The 17,242-nt window shown below is 34.5% G+C and overlaps 1 protein-coding gene across 1 annotated transcript in view; it reads right to left on the minus strand.

The window, feature by feature from the left end:
- Window positions 1-361: 361 nt before the first annotated feature.
- Window positions 362-17,242, minus strand: part of LOC134273100 (erythroid differentiation-related factor 1-like) — a 43,242-nt gene continuing 26,361 nt past the window's right edge. The window contains 9 exon segments of the mRNA XM_062755276.1: window positions 362-733; window positions 6,694-6,913; window positions 7,837-7,984; window positions 9,488-9,640; window positions 11,896-12,051; window positions 14,720-14,946; window positions 16,011-16,220; window positions 16,956-17,073; window positions 17,075-17,157. Of these exon segments, the coding sequence (XP_062611260.1) occupies window positions 562-733; window positions 6,694-6,913; window positions 7,837-7,984; window positions 9,488-9,640; window positions 11,896-12,051; window positions 14,720-14,946; window positions 16,011-16,220; window positions 16,956-17,073; window positions 17,075-17,157 (1,487 nt within the window). The 3' untranslated portion in view covers window positions 362-561.

The following is a 17,242-nucleotide window of genomic DNA, read 5'->3' on the forward strand; positions in this document are numbered from 1 at the left end:
GCCTCAGCAAAGAATGTGCTAAAATTTCAAGCATCTGGGATGGGTAGTAACTGAGAAAACTGCAACCAAAAATTTGTTACTGACAGACACACAAGGGTAAAACAGTATACCCCCCTCTCCTTTGGAGCAGGGATATAAAAAGCACAGTATATTTAGAAAGGTCTTGCCACAAGTAATGCACATGTATAATACATGTTTGAAAGTATCTCTTCCCATTCAAAAGAATGGTTCATGTTTTTTGTGAAAGAAGACTTACAGCTAGGCAGACGACAGAGAGGTAATGACACTTTTGCAAAAGCAGGGGACAAAAATCATCACAACAGTGTCTGAATAAACAGTAAAGAGACTTGTAATGAAATTTTAATTGTGCCTCCTCAAAAAAAAAAAAATAAAATAAATAAATAAATTACTTTCCAAACAATTGCACATCCAATTTGAAAGACAAATAATGTAGTTGAAAATTTTTTAGATCCATTTATGTCAAATGAAATAAACATTTTACATAGAAGAGAAAATCAAAGTTGAAAAGATGGCAAGACTCCATCCTCTGACAGTAAAGGTTTATGTAAACTCGGACTCTTTAGGCATAATGTCTTCTTTGAGAGACTGAAGTTCCTCTAATAACTGGACAAGATGGCTCCAGCGAGTCTTCACTGTAGATGATTTCAGGGACTCTTTGTTTTCTAGGCTTTTTCTATAGAGTGTCTTTGTCTTCAAAACATTGCTTGGTTTACTGAAAAAAAGAGCAATGTTCAAAGAGGGATTCTTCTCATATCTATTACATTTGAAAATTTATGATTTTTTTTTACAGATTCAAGATGACAAAATCAGCAAGTTGTGGTAGCAATGTGATTAAAATTTATTTTAATGACATATGTAAAGTGAAACTTCTCTTATCAAACATGCTTGTTTTGTATAGATTTAAATAATATATTTATTCAGAGAATTGACTATATTGGGCAACAGGCAAACTGCATATAGATACCCTCTCTATTTTGTATAGATGATCTAGGTTCTATGTCTCAAAACCCCACATACCCAAAATGACTGTCTATAAAACAATCAAGACCAGACAAAAATCATGTCTATAGATGGATAGATGGTATAAGACAGACAGACGGACATTATTCCAATATACAACAGTACTGTTTGTGGGGGTATTATGAAGGATATGATACTCAGTGTTTGTAAATATTAGTACATGTACACCACGAGTTAATTGTGTTTTAATTTGTTTGGGTTGTCATTTTATCATTTACACTTTACCATTTTTTTAAAAATTATTCGTTAAATATACCAGCAAAAATATTAAAAATCCTTTTTTTTTAAAAAAAATTTCACATCAAGTATTAATTGTGAGAAATTATCTGATTAGTCCATCAGTTGACAAACATTGTTTAATATAAATGTGATAATAATAAAAAAAATCATATTCTTGCACAAATTAATATTTCATTACTCTGATTAGTCCATCAGATATGACATCAGTTGACAAACATTGTTTTTATAAATGTGATAATAAAGAAAAATCATATCCTTGCACAAATTAATATTTTTTCATTATCACAATCAGCATTGAAACTAATGGTATATCTAATCATAGAATTAAAGAATATTCAAATATATATATATTAATTTTTTTTACATTAAAACTAAAACACTGGATATAAATTAAATTTCAATATTTTTCTAATAAATAGTAAATAAATTATATTATTATACCTCTACTGTAATTATACTCTATATAAAATTATTACCATAAAACTATCTATTTCTCCGAGAAGAGACTATTTCGCCCATCTGAGGGCTACTCCCTGAAAAATCAGAGCTACTCCCTGGGACTACTCCCTCATGAATAGAGTTGTATTTATTAGTAATTTTAACCAATCAAAGTGTTCAGTGGGCGGAGCATTCAAGGAATCTCGAGTCTGTGACGTCATGTTATTATCAATGTAACTATGACGTCAAAACATTTCGACATTCAATGTCAAAATCATACTTGATTTCTAGCAAAATGAAGATAACAATAATTCTTCGAAATGTCAGTGAAAATACTTTTTAAAATTTAAAAATAATTAATTGTTATAGGACAAGATGCATTACTTATCATACAATGTGTTAAAACACATGCATTTGTAATTATGCCTCTACAGTGTTTTTTTAATGTCAGAATATCTGGTAAAAAAAATTAAATCGCCTATGATTGTTTCTGTACAATAAAACAGTTATGGAATGGGTACGAGGGAAATAGCAAATTTATCGTTCCCCTCAGCAGGTAACAACTTCCAGCTTGTCATTGTGCAACGGCTCAGCATTTTATTTGGAAATAGTTTTCCTGGCCCTCGGGGAACCATAAATTTGCTATTTCCCTCGTACCCATTCCATAACTGTACAATACAAATCCTTGGAGCCAATTATGCTCACTAGTAATACCCCTACTCTCATGTGAATATACACTAGTTCAAGTGAGACAGAAATGTCATATACATAGAGACCCAGGGATAAACAGGAAGTTGTCATCAGATTAGTATAAAAATAGGTAATCAGAGATTACAGAGCTCACCTCAATGAATGTTGCATTCAAGTAAGGCAAAGTCACACAATTAACCAACAAGTGTTCATCCCTTGAAGCACAATTTGTACAAGTTTGATTAATATAGACCTTATATTTTCTTGGTGATAGACCTGCATCCATAACTTTTACCTGGTCCATTATCTGGAAAATGTATGTCAGATCCAGCATCCGAAGCAAGTCCATTAGTGTGCAGCCTTAGATGTATCATCAACTTAAACCTGTTCACTCATCAATAAAATGTAGGTCAGATTCAGCATCCTAAGATAGTTCATTAGCGAGCGTCCTTAGACGTTTCATCCATGCAAGTTTGCTCAACATAGAGCTCATAGTTACTTGGAAATGAAACATGCGTAAAACTAACCTTTTCACTCGTCCAGAAAATGTAGGTCAGATTCAGCATCTGAAAGAAGCCTAGTAGTATGCATCTGTTGATGTATCATCCATGCAAGTTTGGTCAACATAGGGCTCATATTTACTTGGAAATGAAACCTGCACAAAAAACTTTAAACTATTCACTCATCTGGAAAATGAGGGTCAGATTCAGCATCTGAAGCAAGCCTAGTAGTATGCATCTGTAGTTGTATCATCCATGCAAGTTTGGTCAACATAGGGATCATATTTACTTGGAAATGAAATCTGCACAAAAAACTTTAAACTATTCACTCATCTGGAAAATGTAGGTCAGATTCAGCATCTGAAGCAAACTTGGTTGTATGCATCCTTCGATGTATCATCCATGCAAGTTTGGTCAACATAGGGCTTCTAGTTACTTGGAAATGAGACCTGTACCAAAAACTTGAACCTATTCACTCATCTGGAAAATGTAGGTCCGATTCAGTTTCCAAAGCAAGCCTGGTTGTATGCATCTGTAGATGTATCATCCATGCAAGTTTGGTCATTATAGGGCTCACACTTGGAAATGAGACCTACACTAAAAACATTAACCTGTTCACTCATCCAGAAAATGTAGGTCAGATTCAGCATCCAAAGCAAGCCTGGTAGTGTACATCCTTTGATGTATTATCCATGCATGTTTGGTCAACATAGGGCTTATGCATGTAGTTACTTTTAAATGAGACCTACACTAAAAACTGCACCAAAAATGTTAGCCTGCTCCAGAAACATTCACCTGGACATTCTTTAGCTGAAATTGCAGCTGAAACCTTATCTGGTACAATGAAATACACTAGAAGCATCTTCCATCTGTGTCTAATCAATATAGGGCATAGAAGTACTTAAAAAGAAAACTGCTCCAGAAAACTTAACCTGGAATGCCAATGCCAAGAGTATCACATAAGCTCCCCCAACTTCGTTGAGGTGAGCTAAAAATGAATTCAACCTATAACATTGTGTTCAAATTTCAAGCATCTGCATGAGAAGCTGCTGAGAAAACTTTGAAGAAATCTTGTTACAGACAGACACACATGGGTAAAACAGTTTGCATCCTTCTCCTTTGGAGAGATATAAAAAGATGTGATTGTGACATACTGATGCCTCCAAATGGCAGCTCATGGCAAAGATTAAAGTTTTCAAAAGCAAGTCAAACTCAAATTTCAAGAGACTAAAAATATGTTGTTATCCAAAGAAAGGTCCTGTCTCAAGAAATAGTGAAATATGAATGCCCTAGCACCAACCATGACATTTTTTTTGATGGAATGCTTCAAACAATAACTAGAAATTGACAAATGGACAAATACCCCCATCGTAGGTTTTAAGAAAAGGTATTTAAAGTATTTTATGAATCTTGAAGTGTTGGAAATCCATTATCTATCATGCACGTACTGTAAGTCAAAAGTTAGCTTTGACTAAAATTTATTACATGTCTAAGTTAGCCAGTACATCCTACAAAATTGTAATAAAACATTAAAATAAATATCTTTATTTATTCACGGCGTCAAGCTGTATAAGGATTGATATTTGCAAGATCCGAAACTAATAGATCATACCTCGAGAGCTAGATTTTGTGCAATCTGATTTACATTGGAATTCTTTACCTGCATTTTATAAGAAACAGTTTTCAGAAAAAAGAATGATATTTACTATAAATGCAAAATACTGTAGTGTTTACTTCATTTAATCTTTTTGCATGGAACAATTATTCACATGTCCGTGTATCTTTTTTCTGCATTTCTATACTACTGGATCAGTCCATTTATATTCTACGAAAGGGGTTAATCGCTCTTTTTGCGCCAAATGTCACAGTAAGCTTCCTTAGATTTTTCTATTGTGTGAATGAGTGTGCTAACGTACGTCTATGGAATAAAATAAAGTTTGTCCTTTTAACCTCCTTCTAACACTTCAGAAATTCTATGTATAAATTTTATCTCATTCTTTTAAGTAACATATCGTACATATCAGTATATGGACATGCAACACTAGAGAAATGATTTTTTTCTAATTTGTTTCCTGATCCCGCAGTTTGTTTACTACATAAATGGACTCGTCCAATAATGAACAACGCATGCAGTTCAACAAGTCATGGAACATTTGTATCCCCATTTCAGATGCACACAATAGATAAGAAACCAGTACAAAATCTTATATTTTTCTTTCCACAAAGGCCTAAATATTGAATTTTCTTATTTCATTTTCAATATATGATAGTGACAATACCCCCCCCTCCTTTTTAAGAAAAAAAAAATTATTAACACATATTACAACTGTTTACTTCAGTGGAATAAATACACTCCGACAAAATGTGTACTTTAAATTATGTCCATCCTTTAAAATGTTTACAATGCATGATTTCATAACAAATATTATAGATATTATATAACAGGTGTAATGTACCTTTCAATTTAGATCTAAGGGCAGATCACTCCACTTGCAGACCCCCCCCCCCCCCCAACAGAATAACAATTCTTAACAGGTTTCATGTAGCTTTCAATTTAGATCCAAAGGCAGATCACTCCACTTGCACCCCCTCCCCCCACCAACAGAATAACAACTCTTTAGTATGCAGTGTAAAAATGATTCTTCTGTAAGTTAAATAAAATCAAGGATTTCATTTACACAAGTTTTTCAAAATGTAAAGTAAGGACATATTTTAAACCCAAAAAAGTATTGCTCAAAAGGTTTATCACTCCTCATGCAGATATTGATTGATTTAGTCAGGCAAGCTTTTTAAAAAGCTGTTACTTTTCTTGTTTAAACATGCAATCCAACCATCTGTCATATTTGTGAGTCGATCATGCCCTGTATTTTGTTATAATTTTAAAAGTATAAATGAAAAAATAATATCACTTGTCATTTGGGAATTTTCCAAGAAGCACTGACTTCTACACTTGACAGATTACTCTGACATTTAAATCTGCACCTCATTTCCAGAATTTTTCAAACTTTCAATTTTTTTAATTTCCAACATTTTATAGTTTTCATTTCCAACATTTTAAAGTTTTTATCTCCAAAATTTTTCAGGTATTATTATTTGGCAATGAAAGCGGGATTTTAATTTTCATTTTGAAAATGTGGCTTGAAATAAATTCTTTCAAAATTCTATTTTCACCAATGGGGAACTTGGTTAACATTAAATTGCCACAGAGCAACCTGTTAAAAATCCGGAAATGAATTAAACTAAATGTCTAAACTTTCGGGAAATGAAATGCAGTACGTGTTATGTACCCACGTGTGGAATTGATAATAGATAAGAAAACTTTAATAGTATTTACAGTTGTGGTACTAAGGGCACTAACGTTATTTACCAACACAAGAGATAATTGGAGTTGGACTAAAATGACTTACTGGTACTTCACATGGGAAAATATTCAACAATACATGGTCTTTATTTAAAATAACATTCAAATATCAGCTTGTAAAATGCAGACATGGACAAAAAATAACCTCCAAAATTTTTTCCTGAATATTGTGATGCAGACCAGTTTGGACTGTAATTAAGTTTGTTGGCAGACATGGACAAAAAATAACCTCCAAAATTTTTTCCTGAATATTGTGATGTTTTTATATCAGTCTTTTGAGTCAAGATTACCAGTTTGGACTGTAATTACCTTAGTTTGTTGGCAGACATGGACAAAAAATAACCTCCAAAAATTTTTCCTGAATATTGTGATGTTTTTATATCAGTCTTTTGAGTCAAGATTACCAGTTTGGACTGTAATTACCTTAGTTTGTTGGTTTTGTAGCATTTGATGAGATGCAGCAGTATAAACTGTAGTCTGGACTCCAATATGTCTGTCAGGCTTGTCCCCTCAGACTGGACCTTATCACATACATCAGGGTCATCCAGCTGTTTGATCATGTGTCCCAGTACCCCTCGACATTCCAACAAGCACCTGACGGCTGACATTAATGTCTTCAGCTGTATTTTTGTATTAGTCAGACCTAGAGGAGCAAAAATATTGCAAAAGAGCTACGTTCATTATTTCCATAAAATGTCCCTGCCCAAATGTAAACCAATTAACTTGAACCAAGTTGCAATGTCCATTTTAAACATCAATGAAGGATATGGCGATAACAAACGTATTCAATATCAAAGTCCATAAAACAATACAAAATAGAAGTAGAGCAAACATGGACCTCCAAAACACCAGAGGTGGGATCAGGTGCCATGGAGGAGTGAGCATCCCCTGATGGCCAGTCACACCCACTGTGTGCTCCTTGTCATGATCAGGAAATAACGGAAAAAACCGTCATCAATTCAGTTTATAAATGATATAAATGACTAACAAATAGTATGAAAAACGTCAGTCAGCATTTGAACTCAATGATAAATTGTATTTGCTGGCAAGGTCATTGTAAAATACAGAAGGGGAGCTTTCATGTCCTATAAAAAATTTCCAGGCTTTGCAAAAGCGAGAAACATATAAAAATTATTGTGTTTTTGATACTCAGCATATATTCTCTGTATTATCACTTAATTTTTCTTACTAAGTTTTCATGTGATGTCACAGTTGCTTTTCTTCATATAAGCAAATAGAATTTTAATGTAATTGCCCTTTCTGCACTAACAGATCAAATATGAAGTCTCTGACTTGTTAGACATGCAGCAAAAGAAAAAGGGATGGATCATTCTATTTATGAAAAAAAGAATTTTTATCATCATTTTATAGAAAATTCATTAATTAAAAAAAAATACCTCCCTCATCTACTTCGTTGCCAATAAAATGATAAAATAGAGCCTCCCACCAGCATCTGTTTCAGAGAAAATTTGTCAGAGAACCAGAGAATTAAATTTATGTAGCCTTAGTTGTACAGCCCTTGCAGATGATGTTTTGCATCTGTTTTACTTGTATATCTAAACTCACCTTGCAATATGTACTCCCACAAAGCCACCTGCTCTAACAAAACTCGGAGAAGCTCTGTGTGACATTCTAACAAGGAGAAGAAACTCTCAGCTTTCCTGTAATGTGTCTCTGTCAGATGTCGAAGGTACTTCTTCCTCTGTTCAGAATTCTACACACAAAAAAAAATCAAACTACGAGTTAATTAAAAACAATTGGTTCAAATGGGACAACATACATTTTAGTATGGATTGAGCCAGTAAGGCCATTCCAAGTTTTTTATCTGTTTAGCGTCCACTCATCTTTCAAAAACCTACCTACCTATTCGCAAAAAACACACAAGCCAAAACATAAAACACAAGCTTAAAAGTCATAAAAATGATTCCTTCAAATGATTTGATCTAACTAAACTGCTTTAATAGAAGAAATATCTATTCTTAAGCAAAAACAATGGATTAAATGCTTACAATACACCCAATATAACTTACTGTACAGAATTATTTGGAGAAATTTACAAAATTCAAAAATTTCAAGTAAATTTATCAATTTCAGGACTCCTGTTGTTGTGTTTTTTCTCATATGGGGTGTCAAAAACCAAGGCGCACGCGGACGCTAAACATAGAAAAAACTTGGAATGGCCTTATACTATTTGGTACTAAGTATAAAACATGTTTCCAATTCCTTTAATGAAGATGAGTTATGGTACGTGGCACATTTAAGTTACTAATATTGACACCCACAAGTATAATAAGACTATTAATATCAAAAGATAACAATGCCTTTCCCTGATTCTTATTTATATAAAGATGCAAATGATTCAACTTTCAATACAGTTGAATATTGCTAATATTTTTGGGCGATCAAATGTAATCATGGTTTAAACATAAATACATAGAATTCAATGAACACAACTTTGATGAGGAAGTAAATATTTGTGGGGTTGTAAATACATTGAAAAAATGAAATCCATTGACAATGGCTACCCATGAATATCAATAATAATATATTAATAATAATATTAAGGTTATTCTAATTAAGTGTATTCCATTTTGACTAGTTCAAACTTTCATTATGGTTCCAACCTACCTGGGGGGATGCATATTTTGAACATATCTGAATCTACACGACCTGAGGATGGTTCCATATAAATACTGTATACAGGGAAATTTTTGTCCCCATTTCATTTTCGCCCCTTTCACCCTACTCTCATTTGGGTGAATCTAATATGGGGCGAATTCAAAAAATATAGTATGGACAAATTTTGATCAGAGAAGCTCACTTGAGCGTTTGGCTTCAGTGAAATGTCCATAGGACATGAATTGCCAAACCAACTGGATATTGGCAAGATCTTCAGCAGGTTAAATGCTGTGTTCCACAGGGGGCCCAGAGGGAGGGGCAAGCCCCCAAAAGCACCTGAGAATCACCCAAAACAAACTTTCATTTTCACAAACATGACTATGTCCCCATATAGCTCTCTCAGAATGGGAGAAGATTGTACATTTTGGCATGCGGTTTGAGACGATGCCTTCACTCCCACCCCACCCAAATGACCACCAGGAACAGATGAACTAAGAATTACATACACTAAAGTCAGAAAGTTGACTTGTGAATTTACTCAAATAACTCAAAAGGTAATCAAGTGTTCATCATATTAGCTTTATTTGTATAAGTGTACCTGCTGGTTTCGTAGAGAGTTGTGATACAGAGAAGCTAGACGATGGTGGATGTTTGCGGCTCGGTACTGACACATAGGCTGCTTGGCTGACTTAATGTCCACATTACAGTACTTTAGAGATTTCATCATCAAATCTACAACCTCCTTCTCAACCTGAAATATGGATGGATAAATATATTAATTTCTCCATGCTCAAAATGCCAATAAACCAAAACATCTAAATTGTGACTGGAATACTCACAAAACTGGAACTCTATATCTTAGACTAGAAAAATTCTTAGAAAAATTATTTTCATGCACAATATTTATATGATTTCCTTGATACCCCCCCCCCCACCTTTACATAAAATTAATTTAGGCTATGTACTTGCTTATAAAATTTTCTGCAAAAATTGACATCACAGCTAGCTTAAATACTTCATGTACTTTTAAGACATGTAGCAATTCAAGACATTAACTTCATCATATTTTACATACAAGAGGCCCAGGGGCCACAGTGCTCACCTGAGAACATCGGCTAGGAAAAAGCACATGTCAGATCAGAACTGAAAGTTTACTGAGGTGGGGGGGAGGGGGCTTGAATTTTAACCCCCCAGGGGGTCATGATTTGAACAAACTAGAATCTAAATTACCTGAGGATGATATGATTCCATACAAATATAACTAATCCTGGCTTTGAAGTACTTGAAAAGAAGATTTTAAAAGGTTTCCCTATATATTCCTATATAAAACTTTGGTCGGCCATTTTGGTCCCACCCTATCCCCGGGGGTCATGATTTGAACAAACTTGAATCTACACTACCTGAGGATGATTCCACTTGAGTTTTATCTTCTCTGTTTCAATGGTTCTCGAGAAGAAGATTTTTAAAGATTTCTCCTATATATTCCTATGTAAAACTTTGATCGGTTGGCCCCACCCTATCCCCGGGGGTCATGGTTTGAACAAACTTGAATCTACACTACCTGAGGATGCCTCCACATGAGCTTCATTTTTCCTGGCCCAGCAGTTCTTGAGAAGAAGATTTTTAAAGATTTTTTCTTAATACTCCTATGTAAAACTTTGATCAGCCATTTTGGCCCCACCCTAGCCCCGGGGGTCATGATTTGAAGAAATTCGAATCTACACTACCTGAGGATGATTCCAAATGAGTTTCATCTTTCCTGGCCCAGTGGTTCTTGAGAAGATGATTTTTAAAGATTTTTCCTATATACTCCTATGTAAAACTTTGATCGGCCATTTTGACCCCACCCTATCCCTGGGGGTCATGATTTAAACAAACTTGAATCTACACTTCCTGAGAATGATTCCACACCTGGCGCAGTGGTTTTTGAGAAGAAGATTTTTAAAGATTTTTCCTATATATTCCTATTTAAAACTTTGGTCGGCCATTTTGGCCCAACCCTATCCCCAGGGGTCATGATTTAAACAAAATTGAATCTACACTACCTGAGGATGCTTCCACATGAGTTTCATTTCTCTTGGCCCAGTGGTTCTTGAGAAGAAGATTTTTTAAAAATGCCATTAATATTTCACTAATTCATAATTATCTCCCCTTGGAAACAGGCGTGGCCCTTCATTTTAAGAAACTTGAATCCCCTTCACCTAAGGATACTTTGTGGCAAGTTTGGTTGAAGTTGGCCCAGTGGTTCTTGAGAAGAAGATGAAAATGTGAAAAGTTTACGCCGACGACGACAGACGACGGACAAATTTTGATCAGAAAAGCTCACTTGAGCCTTCAGCTCAGGTGAGCTAACAAGATCAAACAGGATTTAAGATTCTATAGAATTGTACCCATTGGAAAAATTATATTTACAGTATCTAAATCAAATAAACACAGATAGATGATTGCCATAGAAATGAGATTTAAAAGCTCATTGAGCTTCTTGGTCGAGGTAAGCCAAAAACACTTTTATCCTCTGAATGATTTAACCACCCCTCAAATACGTACAAAGCAATAGTCAACTCTACTTGATGTTAGATATTCTTAAAACAATAACTGTGAATTTGTGTGCATATGGTTCACAAAAATACATTATTATATAACATTATCTAAAATTTTCTCCCCTTAAAATTAATTGTCAACAGGAGAATGGCAGATATAGGCAGAAATACGATTTATTGCACAGTTATAATCCTTAACATTGACTTTGAAGCATGCATGTTTGAAATGCTGAAGTCACATATTTAATTGTGTCAATCATGATATATCACAGTTTACAATAACAAATACTTTATTAAATACCAGTTTATAATATCATTTACCAACTTACATCAAAACAGATCATCTAAAATCAATCCCTTTTTTTATACATCCTTGTTATATAACGACTGTTTATTACACCTGTACAAACAGAAATAGAGCAAAGTCATTATCTTGTTTTCTTTACATCAAATGTTAAAAGTTCACCTCATCTTGAGTATACTCCTGTAATGGCACGTAATCCTGAAGGAGAATAGCCATGTTGAAGAAACAGGTTGACATTTCCCAGCAGACAGACTCCCAAATCTCGGTATAATGACCTCCATGTAGACATTCCAGGGCTTTGGTGTAGCAGTCAACTGCCTGAAATTCATCAACATTGCTCAGTTTTATAGAATTTCAGTAGAAATATAAACAAGAGGCTCATGAGCTACAATGTTCACCCGAGTAACTATGTACATTCTGCAAAGGGAGACCAACATTAATAAAATTCTTCTCTTCAAATATTGGCCTTGCATTTCGGACTCACACTGGGTATAAAGAGTCATATGACTTGTAAACTTGCATCAAAACAACATGAAAATCAAAACTGATTTTTGGTGGATCAATTTAACTAATATACGGCTTGGATATTCTGGAAAAATATTTCCTTAATAGAATTTAATACATTGGCAAACCAGAGGTCTCTGTCGAGATTGCAGCTCTATTGCTTTGTACTTATATCAAAGAAGGGAAAGGTAGTCTACTTACATGCTGCATTATATTAAAATCAGACCAAAACTGTAGCAGGAGTAGCATTTTAAATGTATTTCATAGAAATTTCTGTTTTTAGTAACTACGACAACACTGTTTATTGAAATCATAAATCAATAATCAGAAATATGCATCTCAGAGTAGTCTACTTGTATTCTAAGTTATACTGAAATATGCAGACAAAAACTGTAGGAGGAGTAGCATTTTAAATGTATTTCACAAAAATTTATATTTTTAGTAACCAAGGCAACACCATCCATCGAAATCAAAACTGATAAACAGAATTATATATCTTTGTGTAGTCTACTTGTGAGCCATTAGTTATATTAAAATCAGACTAAAACTGTAGAAGGAGTAGCGTTTTGAAATAATGTTTACTCATTTGAGCCTTAGGCTTCAAATCTAATTCATTACCTTGGCTCAGCTTAGCTAAAAACATATAACGATTCACTGCATGTGCTCATTGACATATGGGATTGAGGTCAAAAACAATCTGATCTATAATAGTTTGTCCCAGTTAATTACTCCCATTTTAGTTTTTACTGTGATAACAATTAAGCTTTTAATTGTCTAGAATGAAAATACCATCTGCGACCTCTTTATTCCAAAATATGTGCACCACCATTATATATTGACGAAAAACAGAAAAATCATGAATAAAATGATCTACTTCTATTTATGAAATGCCAGGACCATAACCATTAAATCCCCAATACTTTGAATTTGCTACCCTTCAAAAAAAATATACTAGATGATTTCAAAGTGTTGATTAACTGCATCTAAGAAGGAAAGCCCTATTTCTTCACACAATTAGTGATTCCTCTACCAAGCTGTAAATGAAATTATATAATCCAAATATTTTATTAAAAGCAATATAGAGATCAACCTGCATATTTACTGAAATGTGAAAGAAATGCAAAATCCTATTTTAGACAAAAAATGATATACTGGTACAATTTTGTACTTTAACTAACATTAACCATCATTTTATAGCTTAATGATTTCATCCTAAGAAACATAGTCACCCTAGAAACATATAAAAATTCCTAAACACAAAAGCACCATCTTTTGTGATGTAGAATTGTCCCTAAGACCCAGGGATCAAGAAAATTCCCCTTCTATTCTGATGTACTCCCCCATTATTTTAATATTCCTTCTAAACTCCCAATTATGGGAGGAACACCACATCCACTTGTACTTTTTAAATGCCCCCCCCCCTTCTTTTTCAATTCTTAGGGACAGCCCTGTGTTTGAGGTATTACATCACAACTGTGATATGTATAGCTTTGTCATCAACATTGCACATTTGCTTCTTGCCAGTTAATAATCATCTCAAAACAAGATGTGTTTGTGAAACACTGATGCCCCTGTATGGCAACATAGCAAAGGTAAAACTTTCTCAAATGCAAATCAAATTTGTTAGTACCCAAAGTAAGGCCTTCTCACAAGAAATACATGTACAATCAATCAATCATGAAATATGAGAGCCCCAGCACCACCTGTTCAAAAGTTATGGCCAAGGTTAAGTTTTTTTTTAAAGTATATAAATTTCCAAGGTGAAGATCACAAGGTAAAAGAGTTGGTATCTTCAGACAAAAGATGTCTGCTTTGTAAGCACAGCTTGGCACAGACAGCTTTAACAGCCCAATCACAGGCTGCAGCTACGGAATACTAGGCAATTTGTCTTGTCATACAGACAACTGCCTTTATCTCATTAGATATGTCTACTGTAAATTTGATAGACTGATGAAAGGTGTTGGCAAACGTAATGAATGCCTCGATGCTCTCGCGACATTCCACCCACTTCATCTCTATATCGTCAATGAAACGCAACCAGCAAAGGGGCATAATGGTGCTTGAAGTAACAAGTTACGTTCAAGTCTGCCCATGAAAACATTGGAATAAGACGGTGCCATTTTCATACCCATAGCAGTCCCATTAACATGCAGGTAATGTTCTCTATTAAACATGAAGTTGTTACACTTAAAAATACCATATAATGAAATATGAAAGCCATAACTCCACTTAATCAAAAGTTATGGGCAAGGTTAAAGTTTTTGTGGACAGACAGACAGCTAGACAGACGGACGGACACGATAAAAACTACATACCACCTGAATCTTCGATTACATGGACATAAAAATATCTTTGGTAATGTATATAGACACATAGATAATTGGGAACTTTTTGAACACCCTTTGTAGTAAATATGCATAAATCTATAATGGTGATGCACACAGATAGATTTAATTCTAGGATAAAGTTATTCCTTCCAAACCTGTTTAAAATATCTACGTTCCACATCACTGAACTGTGGATTTTCCAGTCTCATTGTGTTCTGAGTGTGAGCCTGGGCGTACAGTCTCATCAGCCGTCCCTTGTTTGTGTACAGAAGGGCTGCGTTAGGTTTATCAGACAAACTCGCAAATACAGTCACACCCTCCTCCAATGCTGACAATGATTTTTGGCAAAGACTTTCCATTCTAGCACTAGGAAATGGAGGATCTGTTGAGAGAATGATTCAGTTAAAGGTATTTATAGCAATTAGTGACAGACAGGTGGGTAACAGGCATATTATCTCATAAACTCTTCAGTAGAAATAAAACCAACAAAATTATGTATACAAGTGTGTTACAAATTACATTCAATCAAAATTAATTGTAGATTTAGTGTTTTGAAAGTATTTCAAAGAAATTTCCATTTTTATTAACCATGGCAACACAGTTCTTTGAAATCTAAACCCAATGCATAGAATATACAATTATGGACTGTTTAGAAGGGAGACATCACCAGTTATCAGGTCTGAGTAGGGTTGTCACCCGAGGGCGCTTGCGCCCGAGGGTGACAACCCTACTCAGACCTGATAACTGGTGATGTCTCCCGTCTAAACAGTCCATAATAGTTTTATTATCCTGAAGAAACTAATTATCAATTAGAAAGAGTAGAAAATAGTAATCAAACCTTCATTTTGTGTCTCCGTCTCTGCTCTGATTCCATACTTTTAAAATATGTCAACAGACAACTCGATCTGACGTCATCGTTAGAATTTATTGTTTACCGATCCCGCATATTAGTAATACTATATTACATACGTATAATCATAAATAAGAGTTATCTCGCTTAAACCACTGTAATTTCATTCAAAGGGCGACAACGCAGTTGTAACCCTGCTTACTCATTTACGCTATTTCATTGTCATCTGGAGGGTGACAACAGTTGTCACCCTGCGCGTGAGGGAGACATCACGAATTGTCTCACCTCACGTGACATGCTTTAAACCAATCAGATTGACTGTATAATTCTGAAGGATAATAATACAATGTATCTGTGTCCATAATTCTATAGGCCTATACCATGTTATAACCAACTGTAGGTTATTTTTTAAAATACCTTATAAATCTTAACACATCAGGCATTTGAGGAACTATCTTCTCTTAAACTCATATCTGATGACATCTCATGAGTGTTCAAATATCAGGTATTTAAGGAACATTCTCTCTCAAATTTACCTAATCATGTAAACCACTGTACATGTACACTGTACCTAAACTGAGGAACGACTGACCTACCATCTGTTTGAAGGCAGACCTGGGCTTGGTTCATATACCATACACCCAGCTCATTCTTAATGTTGGCAAAGCGTTTCCGTAGGAATATCACAGAATCAGGTTTGTCACTGGAGGCTTTGAGAACATCCAGAGCTTCTTGGTAACACTTACAGCACTGGATTAGACAGCCCTCTATATCACCTATTTTAAGCTCAAACACCCAATCATACTCTGAAAGAAAAAAAACATAAGATTTAAAAAAAAATTAAATAACCAAGTGAATTGCAAAACAGAAAAATCATTTCATCCAGAAGCTGTCATTTCTAATTTATACAGATTCTAAAATACATTTAATGAAACAGTAACATTTCATTTCCCCTGTGAAAAAGCTCTTCTTTGTTTCTGTCAATTTTAGAAATAAAAGGCTCATAAACCTTGACAGTCAAATGAGTATCACTCAGGCATGACCAGCTCAGCCCTGCCAAGAACTCGTGACCTTTATGACAAAAACAGACAATTTGTTTGTAAGTCCTATCATTATAATTGCATTGCAATGAGTTTGTTTCTTAAATGCTCAGGAGTATCGAATTTTTTTTAAAGATGATGTACTTTAAAATATAATCAATATTTCACATCATTTGGTCAAGGGCTCATATAGCCCAATTTATTTATGTACCGGTATATACTATATGGTTTGAACATATTTTATTGCACTAAATATATACAATGGGATTGGGCACAATACACTATATGGTAGCTGTAATGGTCAAAAGGTCATCTCAACTTATCCTGGGATCTAAAAGTAAGCTATTGGGAAAACAATTCATATTGCCCGTCAATGTCCATATGGAAAGACACCAAAAGTTGAACTTCCTTTCATTATTATTGAAATCAATGTACTTTATCTTCCCAACATTATTGATCAATCAATATCCCCCAGAACCTCCTTTTGTCAGTCTAACCTACCAAAACTTTCCAGTTCCCTGGATACACTTTCAGACAGACAGATTTCATCCTCGGAGTAATTAACCATGTCCTCCGTCACTGAGTGGAGACTGAGATTCTGGTGAACACAGAGCAGCAACAACGTCCCCAGCCAGACTTAACATCGCACTCAACAGCTCACTGTTCTCTGTGGCTCTCTCAGGCAGCAGAATTTTCATGGCATCTACAAAAATGAAAAAAAAAAATTAACAAAATTTAATGTCAATAAAACAGTGTTGTAGCTATATTATTTACAAATATTCATGAAA

This window comes from Saccostrea cucullata, unplaced genomic scaffold, assembly GCF_032062105.1.
Source record: "Saccostrea cucullata isolate Sc308-1 unplaced genomic scaffold, CSIRO_AGI_Scuc_v1 ctg994, whole genome shotgun sequence".
NCBI classification, from domain to species: Eukaryota; Metazoa; Mollusca; class Bivalvia; order Ostreida; family Ostreidae; genus Saccostrea; species Saccostrea cuccullata.